At 39.1% G+C, this 23,341-nt stretch overlaps 1 protein-coding gene across 1 annotated transcript in view; it reads left to right on the top strand.

Moving 5' to 3' along the window:
* Positions 1-23,327, top strand: part of dok6 (docking protein 6) — a 442,724-nt gene extending 419,397 nt beyond the window's left edge. The window contains exon 8 of the mRNA XM_072570675.1: positions 1,119-23,327. Coding sequence (XP_072426776.1) covers positions 1,119-1,258 — 140 coding nt within the window. The 3' untranslated portion in view covers positions 1,259-23,327. The remainder of the gene's footprint in view (positions 1-1,118) is intronic.
* The last annotated feature ends 14 nt before the right edge of the window (positions 23,328-23,341 follow it).

Here is a 23,341-nt window from a genome sequence, read left to right as displayed (position 1 = left end):
AATAGCCATAGTAAGGGAAACTGAAGATGAAATAAAAGTCACTTATTAGACAAACTTTTTTTTTGTTCTGTCTAGGAACAAAGAGCCTGTCAAGAGGTAGTAACTGAGTTCAAACCTTGTTTGTGGACAGCTGAGATTTTTTGAAAAGTGTAAATTGTTTTTAAATGTGAAGAAACCACAAACATTCTGGTTGAGATCAGCAGATATAATACAAACAAAGATGCCAGTAGGTGAACAAGGACTCATTTTGGAGCCAATGGAAACAGGCATTAGAGGTTGATTGAGAGGCAATGAGTGAATCATACATTCTGCCAGCATAATCTTCACCTTTGATGGGTCAAAAACTGGGATACAACCCCTTCACTTTTCCATGCAGTTGATGGGAACAAAATATTTACTAGGACTGTAATCTGTTGATGTTTATTGTACAGCCTCAACCAAGTTGAAGTTTCTGCCTGATGTGGTTGAAACCTTGAAATAAACAATTCAGCAGAGTTTGCCCTTAACCAGGTTGTAAAATAGATGCCAATACATGTTAATGGCAAAGAAAATTGGGCAGAATTCAGCTTGGGCAATAGGTGAACTGTTTCTGTCCGTTTTATGCTGCCAGTAAAATTGGATTTTATACCTAACATTTTAATTATTCTATTGAAGCAAATGAATCAGATTTAGCTATTCAGACTAAAGTGAAGTGATGTGATTAAAAGGAAGTTAATGAGCGTAAAGCAGAATAATTAACAACGGAGTAAATCACATTGAATGGTAATTACGAAAGGTTTCCTTTGGGGAGGCTGAGAGGTGAGAAAAAAAAAGGAGAAAGTTCAAGAAATCCCTACACCAAATGAAAATTATTGAACTGTGGATATTGTAGAGAGTGAGGCCATTCAGGCTGTCCATAGCTCTTAGCTAATCTAATCCTGTTCCTTGTTCCCTATAGATGAAGAATATAGAACACAGAATGAGGAAACTGAATTGGATAAGATTGCAAATTTGGAGAGGTTTGAGAGGAAATTTGAAATTGCTCTGCTGTTCCTATTCTTAAGAGTAAAGAAACTGAATTAACACCCTAATGAAGTTGCATCAATTCTTGTAACAAAACCTTTTCTTTTCCCTGACAGGAAATGATTTAAACTTGACAAAGGTTCCTCGGGCACAGACCTTCCCTAGCTACATCTCTGAACAGAGTCACGAGCACCAATATTTATTATCTCCGTCGAGTGGCTACGGATCAAGTTACAGCTCTGGGCTGGCCCAGTGATGTTCATCAAACAATGGGAAAGTGACTGTGAGCCGGGTCACACTGGTACGGGAGAACCCTGAATATACAACACAGGGAGGGTGAGGTCTAAATACAGGTGAAACAAGACTCAGTCAGCTGTTACTGTACTTGAAGCATTCGGGTGATAAACTGATGATTCATAGGCTTAAAAAGAATTTGTTTTTATATTAGTCGGCTCCCACCTGCTAATACTTACATACCTCCTTGAGAAGTGGTATTTGATTTGAAAATAAAAATACCATATAGAATATTTTTTAAATTCCTATTGCTGCAAACAAAGCTTCTGTGTGTTTGTGAAGCACACTTGTTTGGATAAGTCTAGAAGTGATTGAGTCAAATAGTCTTTATCTGCCACAGCTGTCTGTTAATATAATTCAGGTGTTTAAGATTCGGCCAAGCAATTGCACATATTTATCAAATCATCTTTGTAAGAAAGAAAAATACCCTGGATTCCTCTACTTCATCTGTGATCAGCTCACAGGTTTATTTGAGGCCATTTTCTTTGTTTATCAAGTTGAGTCTTCTCTGTAGAATAAGGGCTCAATTGTTTCTCGTTGGCAGTCTTTTCAGTGCCTGGGTCGGAGAGAAGCAAGGGGTTTCCATGGATAGTAGGTTTTTGTAAGAGAACCATCCAGGTTGGATGTACTGCTCGAACAGTCCAACAGGAGAAACAAGAGAAATGAATGACTCGCTCAATCACTTAACGACAATTGAAATTGCAGTATAAGAAAAATCAAACTGTCTCTGGTGGCATATTGGACAGGTTCTGCTCAATCCTCCACAAACACGTGTTAATAGTCAGGTATCAATCTCCTCTTAGAGGAAGCACTCAAAAGTACATTGTGTAACTGCACCTTTTACCCAGTTGTACCTGTAAAGTTCTAATTAATTTATTGAAAAAAAACATATGCAACCTGAGAAACACAGACTGTTTTGCCAGCTTTTTCCCTGCACCAGAAGGGCCATATTAAGGTTTAGTGACCTTTCAGTGGCAGTTGATGATCAACCAAGAGCACAAGATGGATTTTCAGTTGCTCCAACATTAAGCTCCATCAGACATAAAATGTGAGACTTGAGGAAACTGGAGTTAAACCGGTCCTCCCAGGGAACAGATGAATTACAGCTCATTATTACTGCAAGAAATGCAGAAAATTCTGGAAGCACCCAGCAATTCAAAATTTATTGGCAGACATACTAGTTTCAATAAAGGGTCTGCATCTAAATGCTACTTGTCGGTCTCACTTCCAGCAACTTCTGCTTTTCTTCCCACACCTGTAGAATTTTGTGCATAGTTATTGCTAACATTTACAGTGATTGGACATACATTATCCTTTTTCAACCCTCTGCCTATACACATTGATTTTTGTTTAAAGGAATACAGACTGGTGCACCCAAGCTACTCAAATGAAACCAGATTTCAGGATTTCTGGGACAGCCTGAAAGATGCAAATTCAGGTGACATGTGAAATATGCAAGCCAATACTCTTTGCAAATTAAGCCACACAACAGCAGTTTAAATATTAATTTAAACTGAGAAGGTTGGCATTAGACAATCAAACTGTGAATCAAGACATTGCCTGAAGAAACTATTCTTTGCAAGACAAAATGATCTTCTGAATCACTGAAGTGTAATCTTACAATGGCACCCTACAAACTAACTTGCCCAACTGGCAATCTTATGTGGTTGTATTGCTATTTCCCCTGTCATTTTGGATTTTTTTTTAATAGTAATACTCGTTCTTGTGTGTATATAGTGAAACAGAATGATTATTGGGAAAAACTCTAACTCAGCACATGTAACTGCACATGTTATGATGTGGAGGTTTGGACAGAATTAGCTTTCTAAGGAGCCTGCCTATCTGGTAAAATGAATTGCGACACATCTTACTCACCAAGCCAAGCTATTTGTTTTTTTTTGTAAATAAATACTGTTCGTAAGAGGAGGATGAGCATATGTTACAAAGGCTCATGACAGTGGTGAAGAGATCTTGATATCAACATCAAGTTAAGTTTCATTGAATGCAGCAGTACCAATTTCACTTCAGCTTTTGGACTGAGCATTCTCTATCAGAAAGAACAAAACAGCATCCAGACATGTGGTGAAGAAAGAATGAGGAAATTTGGATTATGTCTCGAAAAATGATCAACCGCCCCTATTCTAAGCCCAAGCAACCAAAATCAGTTAAGATTGTCTCTAGTCAGGACCAGGAATTAAATACAATAAAATGTCATGTCAAGATGCAAGGATGCTGTTGTTAAAACTAGTGGTCTGACTATGATAAAAATGAAAATGCAAGCTACTAAATAGAGATGTTTAGATTAGCAAAATTAAGGTGGAGTAAATGCAGATATTTATAATCAGGAATTACTAATCTAAAATGGTATTTTCTGTGCGAGATAAAAAGCACAAAACCATTGTTATAAATGTGAGAATATGACCAGCAGAATTTCAAGTAGATTCAATGCGATTCTATCAGACGATTTTATTGTCAGCCCCAAGAGTTACCATCAAGCATCTCTATTGCTGCAATGTTGATCACAGAGTATTAAAATATTCAAAGAATTTTAGCAAAACTAGCAAGGCACTAAAAGCAACAGACTAACAATGTCCTGGGATGCTTTGGGAAACATTCATGAAAACACTTAAAACTGTTTCTGGGAAATTAATATTTGGCAATGATCTGGAGAAAGGAAATATTGGCCTAATGGTGGCAAATGTGCTGTTTAAGAACAGTATTATGGATCAGGCTAGACCCCTCAAAACATTTCAAGAACATAGCCCTGACCCTAATTTTGTTAGTTGTTTTAAGCAGGTGTATGGTAGATATCCCAGGAGTGATGCAGCTGGCCCAACCACTTAGATTTAAATAAAACAGAATTTATTTTCAAGATTACTGAATGAAACACAAACAACAGATTACAAAATAACTTAACCTGTCTGAAAACCCAATTTAATGTTGCTGTTCCAAATACTTGCAACAGGGCCCATAAACACCCCTTGGCACAAAAGGTAAAAGCAAACACGAGTTCTTACAGGAAAGAAGTGAGAGAGAGAGAGAGAGTACCAGCCTAGACCTGCTTCTGTGAAGCCAGCAGCTTTTTTTCCACAAAAAAAACCAACCATAGAAAGCTGAGCTGGGAGAAGTGGCCACACCCCTTTCATTGCATAAGTGTTTTTTTTAAACCTGAAAGCCTCTGCCTGAGGCAGTACCTGTTGGCTATAATCAAATTGGCCCTCATCTCTTTCAACCTCCAGACCTTTTGGAGTCGGTCATTTATGACCTCACTGAAAAGAAAGCCATGGAATGCATAACCTTGTTAAAGGAGCTGCTTTATCACAACAGCAATGACAATAAATGCTCTGAGGTAATTCAGGTTTGACTCTGAAGAAACCATTTACGATCCTCACAGTCGGGCAGCAGTGGAAGAGTGGCAGTAAGAACGTTTAGAGCTTTCTTGGAGAACATTCTGGTGTGAGTAACAAATCATTGCTAGCCAGATAGCAACTAAATGAAAAAGGGATGCCAGCACTAGACAGGGCAAGTGTAGTAACATATATCAAGATCAACAGTTGAATTAATGCTTTGAAAAATTTTTAAAAACTGGACTTAAGTAAACTATAAAATAAAGGGGTTGATAAACCTATTTCAGAGCCACCATGGAAACAGTCTTGAAGCAAAGGAACAAGAGGTTAGATTAGGTACAAAGAAGGTATTAAAGTTTATCAAAGAAATGAAACTTCCATTTATGTAGTACTTAATCATATCCTCAGGCCATCTCAAGGAATTTTATGACTAATGATTATTGTAAAGTGCAGGCAACTGTTATGCATACTACATGTATGCAGATTGTGTGCAACTTCCTTCCACAGGGAGCAGTGGATATTGGGTCATAGAGTCATAGAGATGTACAGCACGGAAACAGACTCTTCAGTCCAACTTGTCCATGCTGACCAGATATCCCAATCTCATCTAGTCCCACTTGCCAGCACTCGGCCCATATCTCTCCAAATTCTTTCTATTCATATACCCATCCAGATGCCTCTTAAATATTGTAATTGTACTAGCCTTCTCCACTACCTCTGGAAGATCATTCCATACACGTACCACCCTCTGTGTGAAAAAGCTGTCCCTTAGATCCCTTTCAAATCTTTCCCCTCTCATCCTGAACCTATGCCCTCTAGTTCTGGACTCCCCTACCCCAGGAAAAGACCTTGTCTGTGTACCCTATCCATGCTCCTCATGATTTTATCAACTTCTATAACGTCACCCCCCCCCCCCGCCCCCTCCCCAGCCTGTGATGCTCCAGGGAAAGTAGCCCCAACCTATTCAGCCTCTCTGGAGCTCAGATCCTCCAACCTTGGCAATGTTCTTGTAAATGTTTTCTGAACTGTTTCAAGTTTCACAACATCCTTCTGATAGGAGGGAGACCAGAATTACACGCAATTTTTCAAAAGTGGCTCAACTAATGTTTTGTACAGCCGCAACATGATCTCCCAATTCCTGTACTCAACGCTCTGACCAATAAAGGAAAGCATACCATATGCCCTCTTCACTATCCTATCTACCTGCGACTTCACTTGCAAGGAAACCCCCTATTGAATACTTTTAATGCAAAGGTAGATTCTAAACTGTTAAGGGAGTCAAAGATCGGGAGATAGGCAGGAAAGTGGAGTTGAAGTGACAATCAAATTAGCCATGATCTTATTGATTGCCTGAATAGGTATGTGTGTATGCCTGTATGTGGATCACATCAAACACATGCCTGTAAGTATGCAGTGACCATTTTTCACACAGCAAGATCCCACAAGCAACATATAAATAAATGAGCATTTTGTTTTTGGTGGTGTTGTTGGCCTGTGAGCTTCAGATAATAGTATGGGTTTGTTTACATCCATCTAAACAGGCAGAGAGTGCATTGACTTAACAATTCATCTCAAAGAGATTTCCACCAAGTGGGAAAGAGTGGGAAAAAAAATCAGATATGACTTTTGAAGAAACAATCCAGGGAAATAGAAACCAAGGAAAAGCAAAACGTTTGCAAATATTCTTTGGGATCATAAAAGAATTTACAAGTAATTATTAATATAACACAGTAATGTTAAAAGGGGCTGAGAGTGAAGCCATGCTTGGATTAAATGATATAAAAACTTGTAGAAGAATCTCATTCCGGTGTTCCCCTGGCTTGGCAAAGTCATTAGGTTGCACAGTAGAAACGGATCATCTGTGTAGTGAAGTGTAAGTGTAGTTAGGCTTATAGACCTCCAATTAGTTGATATTCTATATAAAAGAAAAGAAAATTAAATAACTTAAATATTTATCTGGATTTGCAATAGGGCATAGTGAATTACAATAATGAGATGAAGGGAAAAAAAGAGATGTTTGTACCAGTGATTATGGAGGGAAATAGAACAGGCACAATAAATATAAAATTCTAACATTCCAAATACTGTCAAGATGATACTAGAAGTCGGTGTGAAACGTCGTGAGGAAATGAAGCTCAATGTCATCCATCTTCTCATCACAAGACTCCTGAATCGTCTTTGTGACAAATAGAATATCATGAGGTGGAGGTGCCTGTGTTGGACTGGGGTGGACAAGGTCAGAAGTTACACGACACCAGGTTATAGTCTGATTGATTTATTTGAAATCACGAGCTTTCAGAGCAGTGCTCCAAAAGCTTGTAATTTCAAATAAACCTGTTCAATTATAACCTGGGGTCATGTGACTTCTGACGAATGGAATAATAAGAATATTCAGCGGACTTATAGCAGAAATTAGGATTGAGAAAATCTTCTGATTGGTTTGAATCTTCTGCCTAAATTGTTGATAAATAACCCTAGGTGTTTCTGAGAAAAGTACTTTAAGGCTTTTAAGGAAGTTTAGTCAAATATGCAAGGTTGAACAACCTCTGCTATGTGGATACTATCACAAAAATGAGGAAGGATAAGAGGGCTGTAGTTGTTAGTGTCAGCTGTTTCTTAAAATTCTGGGAAGTGAAATAAAATGTGTTCCATGTTATTAAATAGGCCTACACCTTCACAAGGAAGTGTGTTTGTTGCCTTCTCTATTTCATAATGAGGTAATCCAGTGTCATTGTTGGAGTTACTGTTCAAATGCCTGAGATTAACCCTGTCTTCTAGCCCTGACTTATCCATTTGTTTAGAATGCCTGATGTAGCATGTTACTTTGAAATGCCATCTTTTTGTATTTTGCAAATTTTTAACTAAGCCCTTTGCATAAGTCTGAGCTCTCTTGTAATTCTGTGGTCATCTCTAGATTTGAGCAGAAAGAAAGTGAGGACTGCAGATACTGGAGATCAGAGTCAAAAGTGTGGTGCTTGAAAAGCACAGCAGGTCAGGCAGCATCAGGATGAAGGTCTTATGCCTGAAATGTGGATTCTCCTCCTTGAATGCTGCCTGACCTGCTGTGCTTTTCCAGCACTACACACTCGACTTTTAACACCTAACCTGTGTATGTTCCTACTGTTCCTGACTGGCACTCTAAAGCCAAATTCTTCACAGTCTCTCCACACTTTTGGATGTATAACGATTAGATTAAGCTAGCCAATTAATCTATGTCTGATGATTTTGTCATGGGTCCAGGGTGTCAACCAAACCCAGCCTGCAATCTCTGAGGGGCCACGCCATCACCCAGATCTCTCCCCAAGTTTTCTATTGGCCAGGACTCCTCCCTTTCTGGTGGTGCATGGCCACTATTGCACTAATATGGTGCCCTGTGCCAGCAGCCATTGTTACACCTTGAACATTATCTTAGTTTGACAGTTAAGGACTTTCCTTTAATATGTGTGATATGCTAAATTCCCCATGCTAACACTAACACCATCTATACTGCAGTGAGAGATTGTTTTTTTTCCCAGATGTGTATGTCCATGCCCCTTGTACTGCACTTGCTTCAACCATGTTAGGGCTTTTAACTGTTCTCTGTAATTATTGATTGACTCCTCAGTAGTTGTCACATAGTATTCCCCCTTTCCCTTGTATCCTGAGTATGTGAGATGATTTTCTCTGTAGGTAATTTATAGCATGTGAAGCTTCCTTTTCTCCTATATTCACTCAGTGATACTCTGCAAATGCTGTCATTCGTGCATGTGGCACGCATGTATGTGGGTAATACAGGAGGGAGTATTTGTCTCAGATTAACGCAATATTCTCCACTTGGTTCTGAAGATATGGACCTGTGTCTGCTGTGACTGAGGGGATTGCCAATTGATCACATTGTTTGAAGTACTTCTAAATCAGCAGGTGCACCCTGCTCATTTCTCTCAATATGGAGGCATCACTGACACCTGCTTTCTTGGTCATCCTGCACAACTGGGTATAGCTGATCCAGTCCAGTACCTCCCCACTTTGAATCTGATACAAGATGTATCCTAGTTGCCCAATCATTCACTGACTGTCAGCGTCGCACAGCTGGTCTTCTTGGGTATTGACCTCTTGCCATACTTCCCTTTCAATTAATTAATTGGTGGTGTGAGCATGGATCTCCATGAAGCATAAGCCTTCCAATAGAGATGCCACATGCTTTCTCCCTAGGACCACTGCCATTTCATTGCCCCTCTCTGATCTTAAGAATGGCTGTCTCATGGTCCTCTTAAGATTTGTAACCTTGGAGCTCACGACTTGAATATCAAGAGAGTTTGAGAAATCCCTGCTTTCATCCCTGTCAGTATATTGTTAACTAACCCTTTCTACTGGTGTTGGAAAGCAGCGTATCCTTTAAATCTAGTGCTACCTATGGTATCGGCTGCCCGATTAATCACAAACTTGCTGGCTAATTTAATTACTGTATTACTTCTACAAACTGGTCAGATTTACAATTACAGGTATAATTTTATGTTTAATATTTTCACGTTACACTTTACGATTTGCATACAATACCAATTCCTTTTGTGGTCGAGGGCTCATTTCTGGACAACACAGGGTTAAGGACCAAACCAAACCCCTCAGAAAGATATAAAGAAGACAGCCTAGACCCCACTTTTTCTTATGTTTAAAGGCAAGTGTAAAGTGTTGTGTTCTGGATGCAAATCAATTGGTCAAACTACCAGGCTTGAAGCAAAGCACAATTTATTCTTAAGCTATTGTTAAAATACAGACAAAATAAGAATTTTATAAGAAGCTTAACTGTAACTCTGTTGAAATACTTAACCAAATAATATAGCACTGATTAGATGTTCAAAGATAACAAAATCCCATGAATGCATCCTTGGCAGAGGCATATTCAGGAAAATAAATCATCTCACATCCAATGTTCAAAGAACGTTGGGGAAGTTTGCGAGAGAACAAAAACTCGAGCACTTTACTGTAGCAGGGAAAGATGTATACCACCTTCCAAATCCCAACATTTACTGAAGCTAAACTCAAACCCTGGTTCTGTGAGATCTTTGACCGCATTCATCATACTGCTTCTGTTGTACCAACTTTACAAAACATTTCCAAGGCCTCAAAGTATTTAATTTATTGGCTTAGGACAGACTACTTGTCACCTCCGTCTCAACCTCTCTTCATTTTAAAAGAAAAAGGACAAAGTACACCCCTTAAAGCCATAGTGTCATCACAACAGTCTCTGTGATGTTATCGTGTCTGTGATAGTAGCGTGGTGGCATTTGTCTGGGGTCCACCATTGTAGTCAACTGTGTTTAAGCTTTGAAGTCCAATACATATATTTGTCACTCTCAAGTATTCATCCCCCCAGGACAGTGACCCCAGTCATTAGTGTCATAAGATATAAAGATACATTGTGTTTAAAAGAAAATCTCTCATACATTGTATCTGGACCCATAGGCCCTATGGATATGTCCAGGACCTGTCTGAACAATCGCTGATCTAGAGGCATGTTAGGCCCTCCATTTGCAGATGGCATGATATGAGAAATTTCTGTTTTACCCTGAACAACTCACTCATCCTTTCCATAATGCTGTAAAATGTGTTTCTTGATCAGAATCCACCTATAAAGGAATTGCCCACCTTGGTACAACTGTGATGTTGCTGCAGTCTCTTGGTGAACTGATCGATTATAACCAGACAGATTTCTTTCCCCTGCTAGCAGAAAAAGATCCTGTAAAAATCTACCTGTAGGTTTTTCCTTGGGCCTTTGGGTCATAACTGGCACGCTAGTCTTATTTTAATGGTTTGCCAGGGTTATGCTAGTCACAACTGATACACCTCTAACAATAGTCAGCCAATGCCAGTCCACCACCAATCCCAAAGCAGTCTATGGAGCATGCTGCCCTGTTAGTTGTGGTCTGATTTATGATAGTGTGTATTTTATATGTAATTTGGGGCTATCGTTATTAAATATTTCCTCCAAATTCCATTCTTACCATATAGGGTCTCCTGCCTTTCTATATTTTACTGCTCCTTGGTAATTGCTGCACATCCATCATCCTCTGGGCCACATGTAGCCAGCTGGACTTTGTACAGTTCCTCTTCTTTTTGGCAGCCACGTCTGCCAACATAAAACCCCTTTGTTTTCCATCCTTCTATGGATCTTTTTAATAACTGCTGCCTCTCTGGGTGCTTGGGATGATGAACTCCATGCTGTCACGTAGTCACAGACTACGTCAAATGTATTCCAGCTGTTGGTGTACATATATTTACCCTCCACCCTTAGCTGCTTTGAGGACCTCCGTAAGGGCACTAGTTCAGCTACCTATGCTGACAAGGCTCCCTCGAATTCCCTTTTAAGAAAGTCTCTTTGCTCTAATTTACGACTGCCCACCCTGTCTGAAATTGCCATATATGTACTCTCTTGGTCTATTTAGATAGAGTTAGATCTAGGTTCTCAAGTGGACATCTGAGATGTCCAGTTCCACCTCTTGGTCTAACCTCATTGACACTGGTACACTTCCCCTTTGCATATCATTCCATGTGCTAGATTAATTTTGTTATTTCTTATGATCTATACTGCCTTGTCTTTAGGTAGTCACACATGTTGATCACCTGGAGTGAGATACCGTTTTCAATTTCCTGATGTTTAACAATTGAGTGTGCAGCATGACTTGTCCTGGCATAGAATCACTCACCCAGGCGGCCTGTGCAGCACAGTAACACAGCCATAAACCTGGCCAGTTCCTTTACTGCACGGGGCTGTTGTGGGAGCGCTGTCCCATGGTGTCTCATTCTCCCCCTTGATATTATGAAAATCCCCCTCTATACTGCTGTGAATGTGAATAGCTGGGACATATCGGACAACTGAGGACTGGTGCTAACATGAAACCAACCTTAAATTCTATACAAGCTGTCTCTTGCTCTGGTCTCCATTCTATCTTTTCTGTCCCGTTTTCCCCTTCACTAACCTCTCTATTGGCTCCTTACTACAAACTGGGATAAATACTTGCAGCAGTAGTTGAACAGCTTTCGGACCCCATTTTGCTGTGCTGGGGAGAGACATTTCTGCAGTGGCCATTTTCCTATTCCTGTGGTAAGACCTTATTTCCCTGACTGATCTCATGTGTGCCCTACTTGTGCCTTTTTCGGATTTATGTTGAATCCAGTATCTTTTAGTGTACTTAAGACTATTAAGAGAGCTTTCCTTTCTGACGCTGTTGGGATATTATCTACATATTGAGATTGAATTATGGCGCAGTCCTATATTGCACTGACTCAGCCTTTCACTCATGACCAAATAGAAGGTGGTCAAGCTTCTATTTGGAATCCCTTACCCAGTTATCCTGTCTTCCTCCTATGAAAAGTGAGCTTGCTTTGGAATTCCTGATACCTAACAGAACCAGTTGGCAATATCTAAAATTGTAAGTATTTTATGTTCAAGGTTTCAACCTGTTAAAGATGGTCAGGGGACTTAGATCTTCCTGTGGCATTGCCTTGTTCAGTGCTGTATTGTCTATCACTAATTGATATGACTTGTTGGGCTATTTGACTGGCCATTCAGGGGAACTGAGGTAGTTGGCCTCAAGGTTCCCTATTCTGCAAGCTCTTGCACAATGCCCTCCACAACGTGCACTGCCTCAGGGTGTATGGGGTATTGTTTGTAGGTCTGGTGGAACAGTTCTGGGCCCACCACTAGTGAGGTATTCATTAGCCTGCAGTCTTGCTTAGTACTCATTCATACCTCAGGTAATGTCTAACACGGGAGTCTGTATGTCTAGTCCCCTGGGATGGCTAGAGCTCTAACTGGAACCTGTCTTGCCTTCACATTTTGAATTGTAACCTGCCCAAAATATCTGCTTATTGTTAGAATCTACTAGTATGTCAAATTTATTTAATATATGTAGCCTCAATTTTGTAACTTCTGGAGTTCTTGCACACCCATAATTGGCCTGGGATAAACATCCCTTGTGTTTCCTGGGTTTGGTCTCTGTATATTCACCCCCCCCCCCCCCCCACCTTACCTTCTGAACAACAAATGACTGCCTGGACAATGACAAATCTAAATCAGTTAGAGAAGCTTTCTCCTGTGTCTTTAACAGCCTACTTTCTAACAGTGCCGTTGCATCGGCAAGGATTGGTCCCTTTCCCTATATAAGCCTTGCCCTGATCACATTCTCAATGATACTGATCAATTGGGAGTTTAAAACATTCATTAAATTCACTGAAACACTATTGTGTTGCCTTTTTGGAGTTCCCTCCCCTTCCCCCAACACCTCCACCTTTCACAGCCAGTCCCTTTCTGTGAGGCCTGACCTATGGAAATTGCAGTGGTGCTGGCGATTATCCTGTCTTGGGGTTTTGCACTCACTTTCTTGGTGTCCTAGGATTTTGTAAGTAAAGCACACCTCAGGTTTCAGGGTGACTATCATGGTGGCCATAGTCTATCCTGCTAACACCTTTGGTCTGATTTTCTCCATGTGGTTACCTTCTTGGAGTACAGCCCATCTTACTGGTTGATGTAACCTGCTGTTGTCTACTAATCTGTTGTCTATATGAACTGTACATTGGCACTGCAGCCATGCCCTATTAGTTACAATATACCTCAAACTTCCAATTGCCATATTCATGGGCACCCTGCCATCATTTTCTTGTTCTATTGCTGTCACTAATTTGCAATGAAGTGGGGCTCAGTTTAGACCTTGTGCTATTGCTGCTCCAAATTTGCAGAGATCAGCTGCTGCAGTATCTAGTTTGCAGTGATATTGTTGCACTGAGTTCCACCCTAATGCAGCTTTCCACAGTCAGCCTCATGTAATTTCATCTGAATTCATCTGTAAGCATCCACGTTATGGAGATGGTCGCAATGCCACATTTCCTGCAATTTTGTCCAAAACCTCTTGTCTTCGTGTTGAGGTTTTAGGTGGAGTAATTTTTCTAATAACTTCATAGTGTCATTAGGGGATAGGGACACACAAATCATTCCTCACTACAGCAGGGAACCCCTTATAATCATTTGTCCAAGTTGTCTATTTTGTGCTAGTGTGGCTATGTGAGCTAATTTGTGGATTTTTCCACACTTCAGGAGCACATATTCTATTTTAATCAGAATTGCCGAGGATGAGGGCAATGATTCCCAACCTCCTTTTCTTTCCTCCTCCTATTCAGCCAATTGTTACTCTAGCCCCTCCCAATCCTGTTACAGAGGGGCTGTTGGTGGTTTTAATGCTGGCAAAACTGAGAACTTTTTTTAACCAGTTCTAACTCTTCATTTACTGGCCATCTCTAGGCAAAGTTGTCATCAGAGGAATGATCCTCCTGGACTGAACTCATGATTAACACTGACTGTAATTATAATCTATAATGCAATCGTTTCCACACCTTCTTTACCACCACTTGAAGCATTGTCTGGAGCCTCAGTTTCAGACACGTAGGCTACCTAACGCATCCTAGATTGGGATGGAGTCGAATTTAGTACAATTTAAAATTGACTCTCACTGTGACTTGCCCTAGTTGCCAGTCAGTGTCCAACATCCATTGTATTCTGTTGACAGCGCCAAATGAAAAGCCTAAGCAAATACTCAGATGTAAGATTTGGACACTCAGAGTCCACATGCAATGTTCAAGTGGTTTTATTACTATGCATGCGGGGAGCTGACACTGGACAATCCAGGTGCTTCAATGAGCACTGTTTTTATATATTTTGTTATCAGTTACAACTAACAACATCAGGTAGGCAAAGACCACAGCACAATGGCTTCCAAAGGATTGATAATTTTGTTTCTGTACAATTATAGTTTGGTAACTGCATCATGGAGATTTGGTTTTGTTCACCCAGAGATAGCAAAGATTGTGTGTTTGTGTTTAAGGAGGTGAATTAATTTTGTTTAAAGCCACCTGGCTGTGTGACATTGGTCTTTTTCATTTCTTAATGAGGTTATCCAGCATCATTTGTTTGTGCTGTTAGAATGCCTGAGATTAACACCCATTCCCACAACCCCTCAGTCTATGTGTTTACAATATGGCATATAGCAGATTACTTTGAACTAGTGTCCATTGGTTATTTGCAAATTTTTAGCTGCACAACTCGAGCTCCTTTTGTAAGGCTGTGCTTGTCTGTGTATGTTTTGTCACCCAGCTGACACCTTGAATTCAAAATTAATCCAAATTCTGCACCTTCCAGAGAAAACGAGAACTGAATTCGCTTCCTGTACAAATGTTGATTTATATTTTGAATCAAGCTTGGAAGTACATTTGTGGAACAAAACCTGGAATATGTGCACTCAGATGTTCTCTATGGATGTAAAGCATCGTCACCAAAATCATGTTGAAGTTTTTTTCAAATGAGACTCCCAGATTTGTGTAAATTTCGAAAAATAAAAATGTGTTGGGTACTTGAAACATTGAGGACTATGAAAGTGGTACCTACCAAATAAGAAAAGGGAATTCTAACATCTGAAGGTAATGACCAAAGGGAGGGAAACAGAAGGTAGTTATGCAAAGACCAATAAAAAGCCAAAACCAAGAACGAGAAAAAGATAAGGGAGTGGCATGAATGACAATTAGAATGTCAATGTTTAGCTCAAAAACACAGGGCAATGTGAGTGCCTAACTTCAGGTGTGATACTCCGAAAAGATTGCTTTCCTGATTCAATGCTTTCCTCTGTTTTCCGATCTCTGCCTGCCAGTGTTATCTTGCAGTGAACTGCTGACAGCCATCTTCACCTCATCATCACTAATAGTTTGCCGCCCTGAAGCCCCTTAGCAAAAGTTTATAATCATTGTGACTACAACTGCAAGTCGAGAGCGAATGAACACAGCTCCCATCGTTTCACAGATCTCAAGGTGGCTTTCAACTCGAGAAAAATCACAAAAGTGCTTTGAATGTGCAATGTGATCAAAGCCACGCACTCCATGAACAACAACATGTTCAATATATGTTGGGATCCTGTGACAAATTATTAACATATAATTCTTAGTTAGGGTGTTTACAATGTGGGAATCATGTAACCCACCACAACCCTTTCTGCCAAAGGCTAAATAAAATTGAGGTCTTATTCAATATTTAGTGTTCCAGTTGAATATCTATGACACCACCTGCTATCTGATCATCTTTGGGGCCAGTCATTTTGATTACATTCCCTTATAATCACTTTAGGGTCAGAACTTTCTTCCTGAAATTATTCCAGGAGCAATTTCAGTAGGTTGGGAATGCTTTGTGCGGTAACTTACCAGAACGTGTGTGTATATTCTCTGCACACCAACTCACAGCAAACAGCACCCCACTCCCTACCCTCCCTCTGCAAGGGCAGTTTCTCATCGTGAGGAACAGTCACTTGACCCTAAATGTTAACACAGTTGCTGCCAAACCTGCTGAGCTTTTCTCACAATTTCTGCTTTTGTTTCTGATTTACAGCATCTGCTGTTTTTTTTCGATTTTTTTTTCCTCAAATCATGACACGGTTGGGGAGCAAGTCATGAGTTGTGCTGACTTGCAGCTCCACAGTTGAAATGTTGGAGAGTACACTATATTAACTTTATTAGGAAATTGATATCTTCAGAATTATTTGTGTGTTAAACTGTTGAGTTCCACCCACGTCCTATTGCACAACTTTAATTATTTATGTGGCATCAGAAAAGTCATGACATCAAAGATTAGCGTAAAGTGTAGACTTTTCTATTCATAGAACTAATATCAAAAGAGGCTTATCATGATGTACACGCTCTTATCACACTTGCTGGAAAGCAGGAAAATGTGTGGCTTATGTAAACAGGTCTGTGGCAATAAGTTAAAAATGATTCTTGAAATTTGCTTTCAGATATACCCATCACAATCTACATAGAACTGCATCAGGCAAATAAACATGAGCATTTCCATTGGTTGGCGCTGTGGTTTTGGTGTGAAAACAAATAATGTTAGAAGTAATTTGGTTATCAGTTAACATCCATGAAGAGAGAACACCATTGAAAGGTTGTCTTAACTCTCTTCCCGATGCTGTAAAGTGACAGTTCTTGAAATGAATATCCTAATGCTGTCTTAAATGAATAGGTTAATGTTCACAAATTATGTTCCACTGGTCCTATTGAGTGACACAAAAACTAAAATTTATCAGTTTCCTGTTTTTCAATAAAGATGCTGGCAGTCGAAACATAAGAACAGGAAACAATATCTGCAGTGTCATTCGAAAGGCATTGTACACAAAATATGTTGTTTAGAAGAGATGTTTAAAAGCCTGAAAATATTACTAATTGAAGATTTCCTAGTTCCACTTATTTAGCAGTTTTATTCAAGCTGATATGTAGATTTGAAGTGATTCTTACAATAAGGCTGCAAATAATTATTGGTACATATCATCTGTGGGGGATCTTTAGCACCTGCATTAAGTCATATTCTGTTTTATCTCCCATGTTGTCAGAATCAGTTTTAGGAGATGAAGATTCATTTTAAATTCATACCACATCATCTGGAAGGACTTCATTTTTTTTTTAAGTGTTTGTTAACATATCCCCCTTTTTTTTCTGTCTTAAAGAAGTAAACTTGTTCCAGTAATATTGCTGTAATGTTCTGGAGTGCAGTTACTTCTTGCATATCATGGAGCTTGGTATAGTTTTGACTGTCTCATTTGTTTGTGTCATCATCATCATCATCATCCCAGAAGATTGACTGCCAGCGATCTCTACCTCACACATTCCACATTAGTTAGCTCCCTCTAATTGGTGATATCCATCATTGGCTTTCTTCTCTGCTTTCCTGTCCTTGGTTTTCCATTGATCTTCCCTTCATATAACTGTCTCTGTCTACCACTTACTCTTAATGATGCAGCCCAAGTATTCTCCTTTTGATGTCACACGCTATAGTACTTTCTTGTTGCTGACGTTTCTGAGGCCCATAATGCAGATGACATTGATGACCTGGTTAGACTGGAAAGGAAGCTAAAATGATTCATTTTTTTCCCACGGAATGACATTGACTTCACTATTTCAAACTTGGAATTGCATCTCTGTCAACTGGCTTATCTCTTCAGACAACAATGGAGGCAGCTAGTGCAGCATGTATTTTGTTTCCTAATGTGATTACTCTGATAAGAAATGATTGGTGAAAACTGATTCATGTAAGTAGTCATGAATAGACTTTTATCTTAAGAATATCAGGAGAGTGCAAAGTAGAGTACATAAGGGTTTGCCACATCCTTGCAGTTAAACAAATATAGGAAAGACTATCACTAACATAGCAAATTTTACAAATTCGAAGCAGACCAAGTTAGTGGAGACTATCATGACTGAATTAAAAATGCCTCTATAAAAGGCCAGCACCCCTATTAGTATTGAATTTATTGTCCTGAACACTGGATACTTCTGTCAGATTTGTTCTTTGTTATACATGAATGATGACACAGCCAAGGTGTCTCACTATGACGCTATATTGCACTTCAAGAATATGAAGAAATTCAGGTCAGTCCAAAGTACTTTACAAGGCACCCACAAACTGCAAAGTGAGAATGATCAAATAATCAAGTTTAATGATATTGATTGAGGAATAGGATGTGGAGGTGCTGGTGTTGGACTGGGGTGGGCAAGGTTAAGTGTCACACAACAGCAGATCATAGTCTAACAGGTTTATTTGGAATCACAAGCTTTCAGGATGCTGATCCTTCATCAGGTGGAGGAGTCAGATTGAGGAATAGGTATTGGAAAAGGCAAAGGATAACTCTCCTGAAGTTAGTTTAGCTTCATAATCGGATAGTGAAGAAAGTATGTTGGGGCATTTGTAATAATTATCCTGATAGCACCACCACTTCTGTTCCATCTCGAATACAGATTGTCTTTACTCGATGGTTTTATACCAAAATTGTTTTCACCTGTAGCTCATGAATCTGATGGAGTATTAATGATGTTTAGGTTGCTTTATGGAAGTACTTGTATTCCAGTATTTGCTTAACATAGGGGCAGAATGCTGGTCACTAATGTTTAATAAAAGATTTACCTGCTTTTGAACATGTACTGAATTAGCAATCAAACCCAGACACATGGACTTTTAAAAAAAATCCATTCAATGCTATGCAGTTTATTATGAAAAATACTTTTAATGGCAGTTGATGCAATTCCTTCCCTAAATCTTTCTGCCTCTAACTTCCGTTTCTCTTCTTCAATAGTCCTTAACACTCAGTACCTTGACCAACCTGTTTGTTACCTGTCGTAATATCCTTTCGATGTCCAGACTTGTTTGATAACACTTTTATATTATGCATAGAGATGTTTTACCATGTTAAAATCTAAATACAAACAATTGTGGTTGGAATGCCATTGGTGATGGTGAGCTGTGCACAAGGAAGTGCAGGTACTGACTGGACATAAGATCAACAATGAGGAAAACAGCGCAAAGCTGGAGATCAAACACATTAAATGCTGAGTCATTGCTCCCATTCATCCATTAAGCAGTTACTGATTGATTGCTATTGATAAGCCAACCTGCCAGCATCTCTCAATAATGGATATCAGATTGTCCTTTTTATTTCTGTTTGCTCTATCAATTTATCTGTTTTGTTTGAATGCTATGTGTATTCAGTTGGAGAACCTTTAGTTTTGTCCTTTTATTATTTTCACAGCCTCCAGTCTTATCTGCTGATTCACTCTTAGATTGGCACTCCCTAATCCTTCCTGTCAAGACCCGATCAGAATTTTCCATTTTAACTTTTGGTGTTGCATTGTCTCTGCTCTTTGATTAACCCCAGCTTCAAAATCTGATCCCGCGGTCGCATTATTTTACTAAAGCCTTCTCTACTTCCCTTCTTGTATGGTTTGCTCGAAAATGAACCCCCGCATGGTTCAGACACAGACTACCCCAATGATCCAGCCTCCACTCCCATTTTCCCCTGTTCTGGCTCCAGTGCCTCATAAACCAGAACCCACCTCTACCAAGCCAATCTATCAAGCGTGCATTCATTTCTCTAAACTTATTAGCCCTATATCAATTTGCACATAAACTCATAGTATAATCTAGAGATTACTACCTTTAAAGTTCTATTTCCTGACTTATTTATACCCTCGTACTGATTATACAGACACCTTTCCTTGTCCTGCCAAAGTCACTGGTATCCATGTCAACCACGATGACTGGATCTTCCCTCTTCTATTTAGCATCTGTCCAAGACTGAGCAGATGCCCAAAACGTGGTACAACCTTTTAGACTATCTCTCTTTGTGGCAGAGAATACTGTTAATTCCCCCTCACTATATTATTCTGCACTATCACAACTGTTTTCCTATCAATTCTGCCTTCCCTGCTTGAATAGTTTCCTGTATCACCGTCATGGTCAGCAGTTTATCCACCCTGCAGCCTTCAATCTTATCCAGATAAATCTTCAAACTTGGGTCACCTAATCAAAGTGTGAATGTAAGATCCCTCTGCAGTTGACCTTACAGTCGTGACAATTCCATTTGAAAGGAACCCAGCCCCCACCCTGCAGAGTCAATTTTGACCTTGGTTGTTGAGTGTAGGAGCAGTTCCATCTCACCAGGATTTAAACACCTCCCCTGAGTTTCATTTCCATTGAAGTTGATAGGTGAGGCTGAGCATTCAAATAAATATCACCCAATTTGCACTGTCCGCCAAAGTCAAAATTGCGCACAGTTTATCCTTATCAAACAAAGCAACATGCACACATCCCATAAAACAAAGTCAGAAGGTTCATTCTTTAAGGCTTAGTCACATAGAGACATGTTAGCACAAACTTATTTTTTAAATTCATTCATAGGATGTGGAATCTTTTGTCTGGATTAGGATTTATTACCTTCCCTAAGTACCCTGGAGAAGGTGAGCCATTTTCTTGAACGTCTGTAGTCCATCTGGGGAGAGTATATAATTTGAAATAAATGCTGAAGACTTTATTTACAGCCATTGGATCACATTAGAAGGTAGAATCAATCTAACAACTGATATTAGGGTCAAAATAATGTTACTGTATCAAACCAGTCAGCTTCTGCCCCTGTAAAATGAACTAGAATTTGGGTTTTAAGAAGTAATTAATGTTTGTACAGTCATATGTTTGTCAAAGTTACTTTGTGGCAGTGATACATCAAAGTCTGATCACAGCCACAAAGGAGGAATAAATACTTCTATCCGTGTCAAAAGAGACTGTACATTATTCCATAATACAAGTCAGCAGTACTAAATGTACTAAAGGTACTAAATGGAGCAATGTGGCCAAAGTGGAATTTGTTAAGAGATGCATCTGTGGATTTTCATAATCTTTGGTCCCAGGTTACATTACATGAGTTAATTCTTTGCACCAAAGGCAACTTACTATACTGTTACTGGGGAAGAGAATTTGGTGCATTAGAAAATAAGCAGTTCTAGCATCTGCTGTTGAACTACTTTATTGCTATCTCAGTTGTGGCAAGAGCAGATATTATTTCTCTCACTTTGTCTTGTTTTCTCGATCAAGGTCAGTATTTATAGTTTGGTCCATGGGAGGGCCCATCAGTCTAACCCTCTGATTTATGACTCTCCAAAATAGTTTTGGTTCTTGATAATAATAAATACTAGGTAGATAATAAAGGACTGGATTGGTGTGGATTATTGATGAGGAGATTCACAAAAAATGGATTACACATCATCATTTATGGAATTATTTTGTAGACCAAAAAATGGTTGAACTCACGATGGCGTAAAAATCACACCAACTCCAGGGTAAGCTATTAAATAAAAAGTGGAAATCAGGCTATTGAAGTGAGTACAAATTAATATTTATTTTGCAGAGAGTCAAACATCACTCACCTTAAATCGATAGGTGGGCTAGCTCTGGATTCCTTCATTCCACATGGTTAGGTTTGATTCACAAAACAAAATGAGTCAAATATACTGTGAATCACAGCAGAGAGAAGTGGCTCCATGCTCTTGTTCAAATAATTTTGCCTCCAATCATGAGGTCCCAGAGTTCTGCTGTTGACAGTATATAAGCTTGTATCTTCCTTCAAAACTGGCATATGGATTAAATGCACTGGACATTGGGTGCTATTTGCTAGTGAAAGTGTAGCTTTTTTTATGTACAAAGAATCTTGTTTGATTGTTCTGCAGTGCACACAAACAAAGCTGCAATTATACTTAAGAGGTGACTAGTTCAGGCAGAATCCTTTAGTTAGGTGGTCACATTTCTTTTGTGAGAAGTTTCTTCCACAGATATATAAAGTGATCTTTTGCATTCTGTCTCTGAAGCTTAATAAAGTCCCACATGTTTAATATGAAATTATATGAATGCTTGTTTCACTGTGATGTATATAATTAAAGAAATGAGATGGAGATTGGTACTACCTATGGCTGTGTTCTTTTCCACTGTGTGCAGTTTTGCCATGAATTTGTATTATGTCCATATTAGTGTTTGTGTAACTTTTCTAATGATAGTTACTAAGTTGAATTTCCATCAATTCCACCTCCTTTAGCGTGGCATCCATCTCCTAGTTGTTGAACAGTCAAGTTTCCTTCCACTGTAACACTCTACTACTGTGAGACAACTTACTTTCTTTACCTGTTGGTTATTTGCTCTCCTTATAGACAAAACCTTGTATACTGTAAATTGGAATAGGTCTTGAGAAAATCTAGCTTGTTAATGGAATCAGTCGTATAATTAGACTTTTAAACACCTGCTTAATTACAGGTATTTCCAATGTTTTAAGTCAAACACTGTACATTGGGCTGCCAAATAATTTCAATTATATTCACTCTGCTTATTCCAGCTTTAGCCTATATATTGCTGGTTCTATCTATCTTCAAAAATGCAAGTGCATGCTCAAGTATTCACTGACTACAGTGAAATCCCAAAGTTTATGGCCTTCTAGACTTGCTTATAAGGCTCATTGTATAAATTACAAGCCTGTGGCACAAAGGGTGTTAAATCATTTCCAAAATCTCAGTTTCTTTGAAACATGACATTTTCAATATTGTGGAATAATAGTTCTATTCATACTTGTTGATTTCAAGAAACTAATTTGTATTAGAAGTTGCATTTTTCTTTACAAGTTAGTTATTTGTGTGTGAATTCTGTATCAGTTATGTCCAGTACCCGTTGCCATGGTAATATGTCTTGTAAGACATCTTAGCACAGTTGTATACTAAGGTCTGTGCAATTATCAAGACAACTAGTGGAACAAAAACTTTGGTTAAAACAGAGACCAAAAAATGTCAGAAAATGTTGTGTAGATAGAGCACTATTGCAAATCAGCAGTAGCCACTGGGCTCAGATTGAACATTAAGCTACTTTCAAGAATTGAGTGGCTGCCGACATTTGAGTCTGTAATATATGATAATGTTATGCTGCTGCCAGTGTTATGATAGGTGTGGAAATATTAGTTCACATTCTAAAACTGTTTAATTGAGTATGAACTAATACTTAGTTTCATTTGAAAGCAGCAGGATCAAATAACACTGTGTTCAGTTTTGTTTTTAGTTTCTTTTTTGTCACATGCACTTATTGACAGGAACCATCAGATGACTGAAAAGAATCTGGTTTTTAACCAAGTTCATCAGACTGGCCTCAGTGTCTGTATCCAAAGGAAAGCTGTACCTTAGTCATCATTATCTCCTATTTATCTCAAGCTTCACGATGTATGTCAGAGAATGGTTTCATCAGTAGATGTTATTTTTATGTTGTAATTTATGGTTCTGTGCAACTGCTCTTGGAAATAAATTATTGGCTTTATCAGACAGTGGATTGACCT

This window comes from Chiloscyllium punctatum, chromosome 5 (genome assembly GCF_047496795.1).
Source record: "Chiloscyllium punctatum isolate Juve2018m chromosome 5, sChiPun1.3, whole genome shotgun sequence".
In the NCBI taxonomy this organism is placed as follows: Eukaryota; Metazoa; Chordata; class Chondrichthyes; order Orectolobiformes; family Hemiscylliidae; genus Chiloscyllium; species Chiloscyllium punctatum.
The sequence above is the reverse complement of the archived record's forward strand: the minus strand, read 5'-3'. Positions and strand labels throughout refer to the sequence as shown.